The 19,172-nt window shown below is 36.2% G+C and overlaps 2 protein-coding genes across 2 annotated transcripts in view; one reads left to right on the top strand and one right to left on the bottom strand.

Moving 5' to 3' along the window:
* CCDC73 (coiled-coil domain containing 73) overlaps window positions 1-1,361 on the top strand; it is a 143,511-nt gene extending 142,150 nt beyond the window's left edge. The window contains exon 17 of the mRNA XM_069091365.1: window positions 623-1,361. Coding sequence (XP_068947466.1) covers window positions 623-847 — 225 coding nt within the window. The 3' untranslated portion in view covers window positions 848-1,361. The remainder of the gene's footprint in view (window positions 1-622) is intronic.
* EIF3M (eukaryotic translation initiation factor 3 subunit M) overlaps window positions 1,227-19,172 on the bottom strand; it is a 25,491-nt gene continuing 7,545 nt past the window's right edge. The window contains exons 2-11 of the mRNA XM_069091366.1: window positions 17,698-17,830; window positions 16,076-16,214; window positions 15,780-15,903; window positions 15,530-15,624; window positions 11,385-11,468; window positions 9,521-9,620; window positions 8,596-8,677; window positions 2,930-3,073; window positions 2,036-2,096; window positions 1,227-1,495 (exon numbers count right to left, since the gene is read on the bottom strand). Of these exons, the coding sequence (XP_068947467.1) occupies window positions 1,375-1,495; window positions 2,036-2,096; window positions 2,930-3,073; window positions 8,596-8,677; window positions 9,521-9,620; window positions 11,385-11,468; window positions 15,530-15,624; window positions 15,780-15,903; window positions 16,076-16,214; window positions 17,698-17,830 (1,083 nt within the window). The 3' untranslated portion in view covers window positions 1,227-1,374. The remainder of the gene's footprint in view (window positions 1,496-2,035; window positions 2,097-2,929; window positions 3,074-8,595; window positions 8,678-9,520; window positions 9,621-11,384; window positions 11,469-15,529; window positions 15,625-15,779; window positions 15,904-16,075; window positions 16,215-17,697; window positions 17,831-19,172) is intronic.

Genomic DNA, 19,172 nt, shown 5'->3' with positions numbered 1-19,172 from the left:
GATTTTTTTCCTAAATATTAACTATTTAAATAGCTGTATGGGGGGGGGGGGGAGAGGAGAAAACTTTAAGTTAAATAATTCCATGTATACTAGAAGTCACAATATTGAAATGTGACCCAATTGTGGCACCCTGGAAATGTGCCAATTTTCACCTCCCTCACTCCTTTCCTGTTCCTTCAACAATGGTGTTCATTCTGCAAGAGGAAACCCGAAGGAAAAGGAAGTGTTCATGCTGTTCTTGACTTCCACTAGTATTTAACCTTTAATTTTTCCCTGGTTTGGACAAAGTATTAAAAAAATAGACATTTCTGGTGGGAAGGGAGTAGAAGACAAATAGTTTTTTGTCCTCACTATTTTAATTTAAATCTCCTCTCCCTTTTTAATATCTGCTTATCTTTTTTAGAGCTGCTCTGAAGAACTATTAGCTATTCCTTAAAATGCAGTAGGATTTCTAAGTTAGGCATTGTTCTAAGGATCACACATGCAGGTAGGAAGGCAATACCAGATTTCTGTGCTGCAGCCGCCTTCCCCCAGATGCTGTTGCTTTCTAACTGTACACAGCCATGATGAATGATGTACAACAGACTAGCTTCCAAATGACAGCGGGTGTGTTCTTTTCTAGGATAGACCACAACTCCTAAGTGCCGGCCTGCTGCCCCAACCTTTTCAGGCAGTCCAGAGTAAAGATACGGCTGATTTTACCGACTGTTCCCTTGGAGAAGAAGAGGAGGACTGGCAATCCCAAGACATTTTAATAAAAAACCAAATTAATGAAATAGAAAAGTTTCTAAATTTGGAAAAGTCTAAAGAAACCAGAAAAAGAGAATCTGAAGAGATGTTAGATTAACCAGTTGAAGAAAGCTGAATAGTAAATTTACAATGCAACCAATTAACTAGACTGCTGTGTTTTGACCCAAATAGGGTATGATATAATTAATATTCCCTTTATTGAATTTAAAAACATCTTCACTTTATGACTTTTGTTGATACAAAAAAGCTACTTTATATCAGCAAAGCATACAATTCTGCAAACCCTTCCTTATAATAAGCAGCCATCCTTTTGGACAACCTTCCCTTCAAAGGTGAAATTCTGACCATTTATTTAGAAATCCTGATTGATCCCTTTCTCCTTCCCCCTTTCATGTCTTGTGCTCCCTTCACCTCAAAAGAGTCATATCCAACAGCCCCTTCCAAGAGCAAAACTTACAGCACAGAGATCAACAAAATGGTTTCCTTTATGTAATTTATTATTTTTGTTCCTGAAATTTCCGGTGTAATATTTTTTAACTTGAAATTTGAAACAATAAACTTCAAGATGGTATCAAAATTTGTTTTAGAATGGTCTCTAAAGAGAACAAAATCATGGGTAAAAATTTAGGTATCAGAAAGACTGAGAAGGCTGTTTTTCACTTGGTTCAAGTTCTGCTTCCAGGCATTTAGTGTGTCATACAGTTGTTGCCATTGTTGTTTTCCAAATGTCCGGTGTGTGCTATGACTACAAAGTGAAGAATTGAAAGAAAATGTTAGCAAAATAGTATTTTACTCTGTAATAGTCTGTTACAGTCCAGTTTTAATGTTCTACTCTTATTAAAGGCAAAGCTGAATATAAGAAAAAGCAAATTTATACCCTCTCATCAGATTAGATTTGCAAAGATTATGTACATGGGAATAATATATATATACACATATAGGTGTATATATAATGTATATATTTAAAGTCTTCACCATATTAATTCCAGACCTTCTACTGCTCTGCACAACTATATAAAGCAGACACAAAAGTCATTAGTATTCTTGCCAATGCTAGGTCATTAAATGAAATGTGCTGGAAAATAGGACTCTTTCATTAAATAAGCTAATCACATTCAGTCTGAACTTTAATAAAAATTATGATAAATAGCAACTATTTAACTACAGGCAACTGATAAGAACAATGCCTTGCTTCTAGTTAAAACAGTAAACAGATATATAATAAGTTAAATAATTAAAACACATTAAATTGTCCTACAAAAAATTGCAAAGAATTACGTCTTACCTGACAACTACTTTTTTCTGTGTTTGGTCAATTTTGCAGTAGACCATCTTAGTTCTTACAGCTGAAAAAAAAATTTATGTGATTTGTTTTAAGGAATACTTATAAAACAGAGAGGATACATACTTGAACAAGCACTCCATTAGAAACCTTTATATAAGCTGAATTAACATAGAGGGTATTGTGGTGTGTTTCTAATACTTTCAACAAACAAGCTATTCCAAACTAATGACAATCAAATTAATATGAGGCAGTTAAGAATGAAGGTCATGCATGCATCCTATAGTGGATGCGCCAATCTATTAATGCAATATCCTGTATAATTTTTATGAACTGCTCCCTTTTACAAATATATCCTGCTTTAATGGCAGTAAGAAAAAAATAACTAAACATTCTCTATAAATTATTAGACTCAGGTCACAGAGTCATTTAGACAATCTACATGTTTATAAGCTTTTGCTTTATGAATAAATTTTTATTTGCTAAATTTGTCTTTGGAAATCAATACACATAGAGATATATGTGAAAACCAAAAACTACTCATAGCTAAACCTTACTTAATGGTCTTAATGCAGCTGAACTGCTTAATATACTACTTTGGGGGGGGGAAGGGGAACAAGGAATAAAACCTATGATATCTAAAGGCTAACTATATATCCATCACATTTTTATTGTTTTAGGGCAGTATGATTTAATGAATGGTATATCTGAATCTACACAAAACAATGATGTCATACCAAGGACCTATAATGTTAACAGAGCTAAAACACAGAATTCTACATAAGAGTCTTGCTTTGAGGGTTTCCCAAGTACATTTGAAGAGCCAAATATCACATGCTTAGGTATTCCAAATATAGATGACGATTAACTCTTGGAAAAAGATCTAATGGCCCTTACCATCAATAACAAATGCTTCCACATCATCAGCTCCAATCTGAAGTTCTTGCTGCATTGTGTCAAAAGAGATTTCTTTACTCTCTACTGCCATTCCCATAAAAGTAAGGAGCCTCATTTTTGCCATATTCTGTTCATGCAACAAGCCTGAAAGATAAAGAGTATTGAAGAAGACCAATGATCAAATTTTAAATTAAGAAAGCAATTTTATAATTAAATTAAATTTGTAATTAAATCTAACCTCTGGTAAAAATCGTTATTAGAGTCAGGATGACCTGGGATCAAATCTGGGCTCAGACACTTAGCACCCACCCAGAAACACCTGGCTGTATAACCTTGAGCATGTTACTTAACCCCAATTGCTTAGGGGCAGCCAGGTGGCTCAGTGAGTAAGAGCACCGGCTCCAGTGTTGGGATGACCTGGGGATCAAATGTGGGCTCAGATACTTAGCACCACACCCAGAAATAACTGGCTGTGTAACCTTGAGCAAGTTACTTAACCCCAATTGCTTTAAAAAAAAAATCATTATTAAAAAGAGAACATTGGTAATTAGGCACTAATTATGTTAAAATAAATTGAAAAGAAAGTCATTCAATAAATAGTGAATGAAGTGTTTAATGTGGGCAAAGCACTTTGCAGTTATTTTTGCTGTTTATCAAAAGCCCTATGAGGTAACCTTTACTTAATGACCCCATATTAAGACCAAATTTCATGTAAAACAATTTTTTTGTGCAGATACTTTTTCTTGCAGTGACAGACAGTAGCAGAGCCACTCACATAATGCTAAAAGAAAGTGAATTACTTTCTTTTTAGGTACTGAAAGAATTAAAATATCATTTTCCTGTGGTAGTTAGATTTAATAGTAACATGTTCCAATTGATACCAGAACTCTTCCAATTGTTACTTATTAGGTTTTATACTACAACCATTTCTAATTTCAAACTTTAATAATTTTCCCGACCTAGCAAATGTAAAGTAAAATATTTGCATCACTAACAACCCACTCATTGGGTTGGGCTCTATTTAACATGCTTCTTGAATAGTTGGACATTGAGAGCAAGAATTTATACAGAAAATGAAACAATGACTCGTGCCACTTTCCTTCCAATTAACACTACCAAAAGCTGAATATATACAAGTAAACTTGTTCAACCTGTTTATTTAATGGCCAATTAATAAACTGTATCTTGCATTCATGTACAGTACTTGGATTATAAAGATTGGTGCTCTAGTTAAATGGTCTCATCTTACAGATGAAAGCAAGGCTTAAGAAAGTCACTTGCTGAAAGTCATGTCAGGTGTTAATTATTTAAATACTGACAGCTACAAACAGCAAACAAGTACCTTCTGGGTATTAAGAGCCAAATTACTAAGGGGACAATCTTGTGCAAACTTGGGGCTTCAAAAAGCCAGAGATGAGAGACGACCACTCATCAATAATTTACTACAAATAGTAATGCCCAGTTACAAAACTAAGTTAGTGTAACTGCTTGTATGAATCAATACACTTTATAAAAGACAAGTTTCCAAAAATTAATCTAGGATTCTTTTGCCTGCCTCTTTTCTCTTTGGTCATTTCTTAAAATAGTCTTAATGGCTTCAACATTTATGGAGCCCAGTTTGTTCAAACTGCCTTGAAAAAAAAATAATTTAAAAAACCCCCAAAAAACAACAAAACTATTTCTTCTAGGCAACTTGTTAATTTAGATATTGCCACTCTGAAATATAAATTTGAAATTTATAACATTCCTACATTAATGGAAGATCAGGGAAGCCCATTAATACAGGGCATAATCTTGTGTTAATTAGCTATAATTATGATGCAGGCTCCCTATCTGGCACAGATTCAACAAAAACATGATCATCATAACTCAAATGAATGAGGTACACCAGCAACTACTGCTAACTGGGCTTAATGGAAATCTACAAGCATCAAAAAATCAATTAGTGCACATTAACCCTAATTAACAAATGCAAATGAGATGCTGATTAACTTTCTGAAGCAAGAAGGTAGCAACTGAGTAACATCAGATTAAATGTGTACATGTTAGGGCGATTCAGTTGACACAAGATTATGCTACTGTTGGCCCAAGTTGTCAGTGTTAATAAAACAACAAATTCTAACTGATGCCACCTGTAAGAATCTACAAAAGCCATCCAAGAAGACAGCTTCTTCAACCTACTAAAGTTTTGAGTCATTCTCAAAGAATTACAGGTATAATCTTTAATACAGATATTTAATAAATGAGATATTCCTTTAAAAAAATTGCTGGTACACCTTAACTCATGTTTATAGTCTTTTATAATTAAACACATCTCCCCGAGGATGTGCTTGAGATGAATAAAAAATTTATTTGAGAGGTTCAAATTTCAACAAATGGCACACTCACTGGAAGATTTCATTACATTTTAAGAAAAACTTGTGAAACTTTTACATACTTTCCCCTCCAATTATAGCTTATTATGTTTTCTTATCTAACACAAGATGTCCCTATCCTATACATTCTATTTATATACTAGGCATTTTACCTAAAAAGCTTCTCAATAAAATGGGAATGTAACCATGCCAAACAAAAACTTTTTTAGAACATAGGTCATACACATTTTAAAATAGCATTGAAATAAAATGTAACTGCTGCATTTTAAAATGTATAATCACCACACACTAATGAATTCTAAGAGAACAAAGTTCTTTTTCTCCTAGGTGCAGCTGGTGATTCTGATAGTTTTCTCTTTTGAGACAAAGGACCCAATTTTTAGCCTTTAAAGCTATCCTCAAAATCACCAACTTAAGCCAATGCTGTAAGTGTAAAAGGCTGCATGTTCTGCAGTGTGCTTTGTTTTGGAAGATGACACTATTTTCAAAGATGAAGTCACAGTGTGTTCAGTGTCATATTTCAATTTCAAAGTTATAAAAAAAATCTAATTTTATGGAAACATTTATTCATTACTAATATGTCAAAACCTTAATGCAGTAATAAAAAAATTTGCATCATTGAACAATTTCTGCATTGTCACTGACCCCTGTCCTACAAAGCTGCAATATAGAGAACGCAATTTTAATGCATGCAATAGCTTATGAACCAGTGCTCCTTTGAAACAGTCAATTACACATCAATGGGGGAGTGTCAAAGTGTTAATTACTACTCCTTTTTTCCATAGTGTGTAAATAAAGAGGTTGCTGACATTAACATTCCATCACAGAGCTTCATGCCATGAAACAAATTAACTGGGGCAGAATGTGGTTTTCTAGGTTTAATGTCCCTGGCAAAGCATTACATAGAGAGAAAAACCCTGGTCTCTAGCTTATCTTACTGTACCTTCAGCCTTATGTTTTGCTACTTAATCAGGAAACAGGCAAAGTTTAGAGAGACACCTCCCCCCCAAAGCAACCCCTTCTGTGATTCCTACCTATGATTCAAATTTAGAATACAAACTACCAAATGTGCAGAGTCTAAAAGTGGGACACGGGGAAGATTCCCAAATCTTACCTGTGCAGCCCTCATCCGGACCTAAACAGGCTGGGCTTTTTCTAAAAGTCTATATTATGGAAGGGAAAAACTGAGAATAATCCTAAAATTGTACTTGTGATCTATATGGATTCCTATACCAGGTAAAGTAGTAAAAGCTTGAACTGAAGCATCCTCAAAAACTAGCAGTTCGTCTATGGAACCAATTTCAGCACTAAGCTGTTCTGGCCGTTTTTTACTTAGTGATTTGGGCTAAAGCATTTATTGTGCACAGGAATTCTGAATAAATGGCTCAAAAATATGCCTCAGGAGGAAATTAAAGCCCTGATAGACTAAGTGTAAGCAAAGACAACAGTTGTTTCACAGTCACAACCGTGCTTGCCTGTTCTACACCTCTGGTTTCTCGTCTGTAAAATGAAAGGGTACACCAGATAGAGTCTCTAAGGTTTGTTCCAGTCTTAAACCTAAGAGGCTCAGGACAAATTTAATTTCTCCAAATAAGAACGGGCTTAGCACAACCTATATTAGTTTGGTCTGCTATATATTTTCTGAAGTTAATAAATCAAGAATACCAAGTAATACTGAGGTATAGGGACTGAACCTGTGCTTGAGAGGGAACTCCTGGGTGAGAAGACTCTGGGCACTGAGGTCAGTGACTCCTCCAGGGTCATACAGTCGGTTTGTGACAGAGGTAGGCCTTAATCACGTGTCCTTAAGACAACTCACTCCTGATGATACTACGCTGTCTTGACAAAATTCACAGCACTAAATACATGTGAGCTATGTAACACAGTGCCTTACACATGGCAGCCACTTTCTAAATGTTTAACGACTGGTACTGGTACATTTCAGTCGAAATATGTGAAAAAGCTAATTGTCCCTTGTGCTATAATAATTGTATGGCCATGATCAAGGGCGAAAGAAACAACTGTTCAACAAACTACCAACAACATGAATGTCTATAATGTTGATGATGAAAACCACTCCACTCAGTCTGTTTTTATAAGGAGTTATCTTTATTCCCATTTGAGAAAAACTTACTTAGTCTGTCTTTTTCCAACTGTCAGGAAGTCAGCTTATATTCTACCTAGATAAAGACAAGTGGCCTTACATGCCCAATACTGATCAAGTTTAGAGGTAGACGACATTCCCTCAACAAAGTCAGGTTAGCATCTTCTCTGCAACTTCTAGAACTAAGAGCTGCTGCTTAGAGCAAAGGCAGCAAAAGCACACTCCATGGAGAGGCCCAAGGCATGTTTTACTGGATAAAAAATATACAAAACCAAAGATATAGTTACTATGTGGTTTTCTAAATCTCTCCTCACCGGCAGGGATCCTTCTAATTGATGCCTCTGGTCTATTACCACCAAGAAGGTCAGTGACCTGTCCAGAGCCAACCAACTAAGGCTGGTTCTGTACTGTCCCTTCAGTACCTGAGCTTTAATGTTCTTGCTCTGAAATTCGCCAGTCATTATGTTAAAACGTTTTAAATGCATGTCAAACTTAACCCTAAACAGTGTCTCTTGGGGAAAGTTAAAAAAAAAAAATACTGGCAACTAATTTTCTTGGAGTTTCAGGTGGGTAGATTTGTTTCATTCTCCCTAAATATTTAATCTTTCAATCTAAAGAGACTCTCATCTTTTTCTAAATAAAAGGAATACTTCTTTTAAATTCTTTGATTCTCAGTAACATACTCAAATAATGTGGGTCAGTTTCTTTTCACTAAGCCTGGCTCCTCTCCTTACTATTCCTCCCCACAGACACCAACTCTACACTGGCTGGACCAGGTTCCTTTGTATTTCCAAACCCCTCTTTATCAATCATTTTCTCGACTAATATCCCCATATTCACAGGTAGTATTTAAGAACTGGAAGAAATCTTAAAGATCACCCAGTTCAACTTGTCATTTTATAAATAAGAAACCTGAGGCTCAGAAAGGTTAAGGATTTGTCTGAGGTCCCAAGGAGCAGAGAAATAGGGCCAAAGCCCAGCTCCCTGGTTCCTATGCTGATGCTGTTTCTATCATGTCTGCTGACTCATCTTTCTTCAGCTTCCCACCCTACTGCAAGGGTGCATGCATCTTTCCCCCTCCATTCCCAAGATCAGCCCCCAAAAAAGGTAAGAGGCCAGACAACAGGAGTAAAATGACAATGTACTTTCTATACCATTCCTAATAACAAAAAAAACTCAAAACTTACCAAGAGAATCAATGAAGTCTTTATTATTCTGGTAAAACTTAACATATGATGCCAATTTAGCACTCACGAAAATGGTTAAAAGCTAGATAAATGGAGGAAAAAAACCTATGATATGGTAAAGCATTGTATAAATTAAAAAAAAAAGTCATGACACATTTAAAAATTTTTTGAACTAATTTTCATTACTTCTGGTAACAAAAAGCAGCATAAGGATCTTTTAACACATTTTTCTAATTTGCTTTAAGATCTCATATAATTAAGAGACAGGAATAATTCTTAGTCAGGGGCAACAGCACAGATAATACACAAATAGGAAATAATTTGAAATTCATTCAAACTTGTCCCTGGAAAATTTGATTTAATAAATCCTGAAAGACTTCTCTTCACAATTATGCTTTATGTTCATATAATTATTAGGTGAGTTTCTTGAATATACTGTTGTTCAGTCCTGTCTGACTACACCATGCAATACAGTCCATGAGGTTTTCTCAGAAAAGATATTGGAGTGGTTTGGCATTTCCTTCTCCATGGAATAAGGCAAACAGAAGTTGAATGACTTGCCCAACACAGTATAAACAGAAAACTGTTTATAGCTTATAGCTAATAAGTGTCTGAGGCTGTGTTTGAACTCAGGGCTTCCTGACTCCATGCCCAGTGTTCTATCCACTGAGCCAATCAGGTGCCCCCAAGAAGCAGTTTGAATATACAGACTTAAATAATACTAGAGACTGGACAACCAGGAAGATGACAGGTGGTGTGGCACAAGCTAACATATTAGAAGTAGACTGTTTGTGGTTTCTCTCTTCTACCCACACCCTCATTCATATTTAAATTTAATATTCACTGATAAAGAACAAAGTCAGATGTTTGGGGATGAAAACTTTAAGGACAGAACATTTTCATGTTAAAGAGATAAACTACTTACATCATGAATAAGCTCCCCTTCTAAAAACTTGACTGGTTTTAAAGTCAGAAGGTGGTCAAAAAGGAAGGCATTTGGATCTTTCAGTGCTCTTACAATACACCTAGTATGAAAACAAAGCATCTTATTTTTAAAGATAAGAATCTTCTGAGAGTCCATTTGTTATTTTCAGTTTTTTTGCAGAGTACAACCTACTTTGTTTACAGCATCAAAATACTGTGGCACAGCAAAAGTCAAACATATAAAACTATGGAAGATACCAAGCAAAGAGTTCAAATGTAAAAGCAATAAACTGAGTTCATTAGGCCCAGATGCCCAATTAAAGACTATGTCTCAGCAGAAGCATTTCCCAGGTTGGGGCCTCTCCCTTCCTAGTCACATAAATGATGACTTACTTTGAAATTACTGGTTGCCAACACTGTATGTCAACTTTAGTGTTGGTGAGGTGCCAGATTTTCCTGACCTTCACAAAGCACACTCACTAGGAAGGTCTTGGAAAACTCATCCACTTTATAACCAAACAAGAATTAGTGAGCATTATAAAATGCAAAATGAATAATTTTGATTAAATTGAAAAGATTCTGTACAAAGCAAACCAATGTAACCAGGATTAAGGAGGGAAGTAGAAAATTGGGAAAGAATTTTTACAACCCATGTCTCTGATAAAGGCCTCATTTCTAAAATATACAGAGAATCGAGTCAAATCTATAAGAATACAAGTCATCCCCCAATTGATAAATGGTCAAAGGATATGAACAGGCAATTTTCAGAGGGAAAAATTAAAGATACCTCTAAGCATATGAAAAAATGCTCTAAATCACTATTGATTAAAGAAATGCAAATCAAAACAACTGAGGTACCACATCTCACCAGTCAGACTGGCTAAGATGACAAAACAGAAAAATGACAAATTCTGGAGAGGATGTGGACAAATTGGAACACAAATGCATTGCTGGTGGAGTTGTAAATTGATCCAACCATTCTGGAGAGTAATCTGGAATTATGCCCAAAGAGCTATAAATAATTTCATACCCTTTGACCCAGCAATACCACTTCTAGGGTTGTATCCCAAAGAGAATATAGAAGTGGGAGGAAGACCCCTATGTACAAAAATATTTTTGTGGTGGCAAAGAATTGGAAATTAAGGGGGTGCCCATCAATTGGGGAATGGCTGAACAAGTTGTGGTATATGCATGTAATGGAATACTATTGTGCAATAAGAAACGAGGAGCAGATGGACTTCATATTTACCTGGAGAGGCTTATATGAACTGATGCTGAGTGAGAAGAGTAGAGCCATTGGGAATTTGTACACAATTACAGACACAACGTATGTGTGATGACCAACTTTGATAGACCGGATTCTTCCCAGCAATGCAGGGCTATAAGTCAACCCCAAAAGTCTCATGATGGAGAGAGATGTTTACATCCAGAGAAAGAACTGAGCTTGAATCCAGATTGAAGCAAACTACCTGCTCTTTTTCGTTTTCCTGTTTGGTTTTGTTTCCTCTTTCCCATTCTTCATTCCATCTGATACAATCCTTCTTTATAACCTGACTAATGCCTAATGTGAAAGTATTTGCAGATACTATCCTTGATTGTATGCCATCATTGGGGGGTGGGGGTGGAAGGAGAGAAAATTTGAAACTTAAGGAATTGTAGAAATGAATCTTGTAAACTAAAAGTAACCAAATTAATAAAGACCAAAAAAAACCAAAAAAAAACCAACCAAAAAACCCAACTCATCCACCTGATGGCTCCAAACTATTCTGATGAGTGACGCAGTCACATGATTTTGAGCTGTAGTCACAGATCTAGCACCAGGAGGTGCCAGTGCCACTGAACAGTGAGTGCAACCTAACACTTACCTATGGGCGTCCACCCGAGCCTGAGAAGCATTGTCCTCTGTGTAACTTCCTAACAATTCCACCATGACTTTGGAAGCAGTGTCACTAAGGAAAAAAAGATTTTATTTTAGGAACTCTGAAAAATTATTACAACTACCAACTAAACATTTCTATGTTTCCATAAAATGAAACTACCCTCCCAATGATATGGGTGAGAAATTTCAACCAGCAAAAAAGGGCAAATTAGTGAAATTAGATTTGGATTTTTACAAAATGTTTATCTTCATTCTTTTTAACTGATCAAGCACCAGAGAAAGCTTTTCCTAGCTAGAAGGAACAGCTTTTTGTTATTTACTAAACTACTTTTCATATATACACCTGGATTCAATCAGGGAAAATTAAATAGCAGTTGTACCCCTTATTTCAAAAAGGTAAATGTTATTCTTTAAAAAAACAACAAAAACCAAAACCAAACCCCACACCCGAACAAAACCCAAAGTCAGGTTTGCCAGAGATCCTTTTCTTTCCAATTCAGAATTTATGACACTGAATAAAAGAGAAAATGCAAATGTAGCAAAAAGGAAGCTAGGTGTCTCCCTCCATCTCAAATAAGAATGCTGTCATAATACCTGTTTTACAAAATGAAACATAAGCATAGATTGCTGGTGTACTGAGTAAGAGTACTAGGCCATGATGCCTTGGACAAGTTGTTAACCTTTCTTACCTCACTGTGCTTATTTCAAATAGGGATGATAATAATGGCACCTTCTTGGGAAGGGTTGACTGTTGAAGACCAAATGAGAATCTGTGTGGCTATCCCTTCCACATTAAGACTTTCCCCATCAAGGCTTCAATATGTTGTAGGTCAGCATAAGAAATAAAGTGGGAATTTGGGGGGAGTTTTGCAGAAGCCGTAGACAACACAGAAAAAGTTGAGAAACTCAGAAATGCATAAAATATATGTATAGTATTGAATAACATCAACCCAAATTTTACAGTAAGATATTGTAAATACTCCACAAAAGAAAAATAAAAAATGTAGACTCCTTTTCTCAGGTACAAAGGGAAAGTCAAAAAATTTTATGCAGATTTTCCAGACTGCAGGGGTGCCATAACCTTCCACAACGTGGAAGGGAGAACTGCAAAGGGTTTTGCAGACCTTAAGAGTGCTAAATGGCAGCTGCCATCATTACCAATATTCCCACTGTTTTTACTTTATTCATAACTAGCTGCCTTTTGGCATCACCACAAAAACTGGCATTCTGTTTGTAACCTAATGTTAAAGATTTTCCTAATTATCAGTTCCATTATAGTTCCATTTTATAAAATGATAAATCTGTGAAACTCAAAGCTGATTTTCTAAGAAGCATAACTTCATTTACACTTTTTCAAATGCTCATCTAACAAGCTTCTGAAATGCTACTATATAAGGAACAATAAAGTTCAAAATTTACTATTTAGGAGATAAATTCGCTTTTAGGTTTTGAGGGGAGAGGGAGAGATTAGAATTTAAACATTCCTTCTCTGGTTCAATTTTTAAGTAGCTTAATAATAAGCCTGACCTAGTTCTCACCCAAGAGCCTACAGAGAACTGGAAAGAACCTTTGTGATCTTGTCTAACCCATCCTTGTTCAGATAAAGAAGGTAACTTGTTCACACCAGTCAGTGATAGAACTGGGATTGTAACTCATGTCTCCTCACTCCTAGGTCTTTCCTTTCCTATTTTTTTTTTTTTTTTGCCTTTTGGAGGGCAATTGGGGTTAAGTAACTTGCCCAAGGTTACATGGCTAGTTTTTTGTGTGTGGGTGTTAAGTGTCTGAGGCCGAAATCGAACTCGGGTCCTCCTGACTCCCCCTTTCCTATTTCTTAACAAATGGGCCTACTCCAGAACCGAGGGCTAAGGCAGTCAATTAGCTCACCTTTGGTTTCTTCATGGTGCAAAAATGTCTCAGTCCCTCTCTCCCTCCCTCCCTTCCTTTCTCCAAGGATCAATCAGTTTTGCTGTCAAGCAAAAGGGGGGTTATTCTCCAATTGCCACCAGGACATAAGCTGGACATAAGCCCTGGTTGAAGTGTTAAGTGAAGATAGGAACTCTGGGCTAGCAGCCCTGACAGCAACAATGAAGTCAGTATTTACCAATTTTATATCCTGACATATAAGAAATTGAGAACGAACCTGCTCAGAAGCAGCACTGGACTACAAAGTGACAGCATCTAGTCAAGCACAGGCCCACTGTCTGACAATGAGAGCACTAATAAAGGGCAGGGGGTGAATGAAGGTGGGAGGAGAGAGGAGATAACACTGGAAAAGATACTTACCTTCTCACCTCTACCTAAAATGCTATTTAAAGCACTTGCTAAACCTTGTTACTTGGGAAAGGACAGACATATTCTGTATCTTGTAGTGAACTTAAAAGAATACTCGATAATTTTAACTGTAAAACAATTTTAATCTCAAGAATCTTATCCATAGGGGCGGCCAGGTAGCACAGCAAGTAAGAGCACCAGCTCCAGGGTTGAGAAGACCTGGAGATCGAATTCCGGGCTCAGACACTTAGCACCCACCCAGTAACACCTGGCCGTGTAACCTTGAGCAAGTTACTTAACCCCAATTGCTTAGGGGCAGCCAGGTAGCACAGCAAGTAAGAGCACCAGCTCCAGTGTTGGGAAGACCTGGAGATCGAACCCCGGGCTCAGACGCTCAGCACCACACCCAGAAATAACTGGCCATGTAACCTTGAGCAAGTTACTTAACCCCAATTGCTTAAAAAAAAAAAAAAAAAGAATCTTATCCATAAATGCTTCTAAAAACCCAGGGTACTTTAAATTATGAAAATCGGAAGCCAAAAAAATATGGTTCTAAAGACCTCTAAAACAAATGATTTCATTTATAAGCATCTGGGATTTTTTTTATTACCTTCTCTATACTGCCTCTACAACATCTTAAAAGTGATAAGCCAGGAATGCTGCTATGGTCTTTCCCCGTTGTAGACCATGCCTACTGATCCAGGACAATGAACCAGGTCATGAGTCCAAGGTCACTGCTTGTTTTCTTTTTGGGTCACTGCTCTGAAAAACTTCCCAATTTTCTAATTTTCAAGATAAACAAAATCCCAAAATTTCCTACAGATTCTGTATAATAGAGTGCCTGCAAAAAGATTTATGCGACTTTAACTCAAGTAATTTTTAAAAAAGAATCCAAATTAAATTAATCCACCTGTCAGGAATCAAAACACTACTGCTGTTCTTGCTTGATCTTTCAGATACAAGAACCACGGTAAAAGTGTATGCTGAAGCTACCCTTAAAGACCAGTCTTTAAAAAAAAATGAAGTCATCTAACAAAATGCCATGGATGATAAGATTTCTGGCCAGTCAGAAGTTGACCTGATATTCCAATCCCAGTTTTTTCATTTTGAAAGTGAAGGGCTACCCTTCACTACTGAAAAACATTGTATATGAATCCCATTGAATAGCACCAAACCTGTCATTTCTAGGAATACTATTAAGTTGGAGGTACTTAAACCCCCCCCCCAAAAAACCAACATTTTGTGTTCGAGAAATCTAATAGGTTCAAGACTAGCCTTAGAATCCCCAAATAATCTTTTGGGAAAGCTTAATAGGTACTCATTTAGCACTGTCTACCACAAAGTTTTGTCTCAAAGGTACTGTTTACACAAGAGACTTTGATTGTGTTAACTTTGATTGATAGACCCCCTTTGCCATTAAACAACAGAGATAGCACTACCACGCACCAAGACATCAAAGCACCATTAAATAATAAACTTGGCATAAAGCTATGAAGCTTGAGGATTAACATTTGTGCCATTTTCGAACAAAAGCAAGAGTTTTCCTTTTTTTAAAGTTTAAAGATTGCAAAAAGATTCCACTATTAACTTTACAGTCATCTTTCTAGATTGAATTGTTTAACTTAGAATTAAACGAAGAAGCTCTTAAGATACCAATCTGAACAGATGCAGTGAAAAACTATGTTCAAACTAAGTGGGGTAAAAGGCACAGAAAGAGATTTATGGCAATTCTGTGATTTAGAAAGTGGAGCCAAACTACTCACCCTTCTTAAATGTTATCCAATATACCTGTCTGTAAAAAGGCCCTCACCCGCCTCTAATCCCTGAACAATTTTCAATCACTTCATTAGCTCTGAGTACCTCTTCTTGCAGTCCACAAGTGCTTCATAAAGTAGCCTCAAAAGAGTATGTTTTTTTTCAGTGTTGAGGTTCCAGTCGGAAATCCATTTCCGAACCTACAAGAGTGAGAAGATGTTCAAAGCTGGCCTCACAGTCTAAAACAATTCCACAGTTTAAAAGAAATATCATTTAGAACTTTTGACCTTTTTCTTTTTACAATTTAAATTCCTACTTTCTACAAGTAGGAGGAATATTCTGCAAAATGACTTACTTGATCCAATTCAGTTGGAATGTACTGGATGGCACCACAAGATGCTGCTACTTTAATAAGACTGCAGTAGACTGTGTATCTTACAGGGGTATTCTTATCCATTCCATGGAAAAGATTGCTCAACCTAGTCAAGAAGAAAAGAACATACTTAAGACTAACTTGTGTGCTTTCCTACATGTATGCTGTTAATCATTTCTAGCTATTAAATAGCAATAATATAATCTTAAAGAACATTCTACAAGTGATAGTGTGAAAATATTTCCTCAAATCCCAGCCTCCTCTAAATTTTTGCTTACAATTGTAGCCTCAGAGATGGACGTTCACCTTCCCGAAATTTAACCAGCTTTTCACACAGGCTTTCAATTAAAGCTTCTTGCTTGTCAGGCTCCAGGATCAAGAGGAGGGATACAACGCTGTTCATCACACTCTCCACATCTATACAAACATCAGTGGTGTAATCAATTGTGATTCAATAATGTTAATACTTTCACTAAAATAATGTTTATACATGATAAGTGTTTTGATAGAATTTTAAGCAGGGAACCCTTTAAGCAGGGTTCCAACCTGTAAACAGGTCTAATCTGGTTCCTCGGAACCCTGTGCCAAGAAAGCTAAGAGATTTCCTTTTTTGCCAACATACTGCATTGAAAACAAAGTCCTTCATCACCTCAAATTATGCTAATTTTTAAAATTTACAACATTCAAGGATGTAGATATATATAATATATACATATTTGTATGTAAATATCTGATAACTGTATTATCGGCTACATACATACACTGTTAGATTTGTGTAATTCCTCAGCTTTTAAGGCTGTATTCATTTAATTCCAAAGTAGAGAAGATAGCTGAAATATTTCCACAAGTTTATATTATATATGGAAAAGCCAACAAACCAATAAAATGCAATGTTAAGCTAAAATGTATTTGAGAATTCAATCGGGCTATTTCCATTTTTGAGTGTTATAATAAGCATATATCTAATACAATCTCAGGTTGTGGTAAACTGCTTTAGAATTTTTCCACTTTTCATAATTTTCCTGTTTTGTAACAGTAAACAAAACTCCATCAACATAATTAATGTTCAGATCACTACAACTTAATTATAAAGAACCTGAAAATACATTATTTGTTCTTCCAATATAGATGTCATCAAGGAGAAAGGAAAAACATCCTTTAGCTTACATTCCTTCAAAATCAACTAAAGACTGCCTACTAGTAAGGCCCTGGGGCATTTTGTTTGGATGCCCTCTTTTATCAGCAGTAGATTATCTTCACCAAAGCAATGTCTTTGTAATTCAGTTTTAGAAAACTGCCTCAGGCACTTGAAGCTTAAAAGTAACTAGCCTACGGTTCTATAGCTAGTAATTTAGGTCTTCTTGATCCAGGACTTGCCCTTTCTACTATTGTATACTGCCTCTCCAATAGTAAAATATGCTGGATTCCCCTGAGAATTTACCTAGCCTAATAGAAGTGGGTCTGTAATAAAGACAGGCACCCCTGGTCTAATGCTACTGGTTAACTTAATGTCTAGTAAAATAATGTAACTTAAGGGGCAGGACTGAGTCAAGAACTGAAGCTTCCTCGATAAGGACTGATGTAAAGTCTGGGAAGTTGACTAGAGGTATTCACACAGCTGCCTGGCTGGAGACCACACTTAACCAAGGTATCAAAGAAAGTCCCAGCTGAGCTGAGCCAGTTCTCTGGAGGCTGGCCTACCATTACATTCGATGGGCTCAGGGACATTTTGGAGAAATCTGGCTATCACACCTCAATTGCAATACAGGTCAAAAGACCTGTAGGACAGAAATTTTAAAAGAGCCATTACTGGAAAATTTAAATGTTAAGTTTCCTATGAACAATAATAACATGCTCAGTGAATTTTCTACAAAGAAAAAAAAGAACATCAAGGACAAACCTTTATCATCTTCTTTTAGACAAACATCACATGCTTCAATGATCTGAGCTAAATCTACATGAAGTCCACCTTCAGAGTTCTCTTCTGAGATTTCAGCTCCTTTAGATTTCAGGTAAGCTCGAAGTTCTGCAGCCTATCAACCCGAAGAAATTGTATACAGGGATTTACATTCATACACACACACACACACACACACATCTATGTGCCTGCCCATGGATATAGATCTGTACAAACCTATATACATTCAAATGTACACAAACCTGTTCAGAAAAAAAACAAAACAAGAACCTATAGTTACTGACCAACCCCTCCCCCTTGCCAAATCCAATAACCCCAAAACAACAAAAACCCAAACCCGTTTCAGAACTCTGAATTCTCAAGTGGTTTTCCTTCAGAATGAGAACACTTTTGCTTCCCCTATCCCTCATCTCTAAATAAAAATATAACTACAATTAATACAAAGAGAGAAAACTAGTTAGAACTCTAAAAAACTGCTTGATGACCCTGAAAGCATGAAAAACCATAACAGGTTCTCCTAAAGTATGCTACACGTCCCACATCCAGATACTTTAAGGCAGGGGCTCTTAACCCGGAGCCTGTCAACTTAAATTTTTATGATACAGCAAAATTCATTATATATAGAGAGAGAACAATGCTGACTAGAAAAGTATTGTAGTATTCAATCTTGTTACTGCTTCTTACAAATAATTCTTTCCTTCTATCAACAAGTATTTATTGAACCCCTACTACGTACACACAAGTCCCTGGGACATCAAAGGCTACATTAGACTCTTTAAGAATGTATGGCTCTTTTACATAAAATAAATGAACCCCACTTAGGAGGCTCTTTAATTATTGCCCCCACTCTCCAAATATCCCTTCCCCCACTGGATCTCAACCCTAAACCCAATTTTTTCTTATTACCCACCCAACTGTTGTCCCAGAGTCTTCTATCATATTCTCCCGGGGCTGAACTCTTCCCCTGCCTTCTAACACAATAATTAGCGAATCTCCTAAAACTATTCAAACCAATGTGTGGAGAGAAGACTCTTAGTCTATAGAAATGTCTTACAGCTTTCTACAGCATGTGCTTTTTTACTTTGGTCCTTTAATTGTTAGTGCCCTGCCTATCAAACCTTGTATTTAACTACTTTGTGTTTATTCTGGATAACTGATAAGTGTATTGCTTGTTTCTCCCATTAAAACGTTCCTTGTTAATAGGAATTATTTCACTTATTTTATTTGTATTTTTTGAATGTAGAACTAGCACAAATTGGTGCTTAATACTTGACACTTAATAACTAAAAGATTTTTTTTAAATCCCCATTATGCTAACTGGTATATATTAAGAATTAAGGCACAAACCCATTTAGAGAAGTCTGGAATACATATTTGGAACCAATGTAGATATAAACCATACACATATACATATTTACATATAATACATACAAGTGTTTCAAAAAGTTACAATCTAA

The sequence above is a fragment of the Petaurus breviceps genome, unplaced genomic scaffold, assembly GCF_028583685.1.
Source record: "Petaurus breviceps papuanus isolate PSGF00001 unplaced genomic scaffold, PetGlider_PUasm1.0 188, whole genome shotgun sequence".
NCBI classification, from domain to species: domain Eukaryota; kingdom Metazoa; phylum Chordata; class Mammalia; order Diprotodontia; family Petauridae; genus Petaurus; species Petaurus breviceps.
The sequence above is the reverse complement of the archived record's forward strand: the minus strand, read 5'-3'. Positions and strand labels throughout refer to the sequence as shown.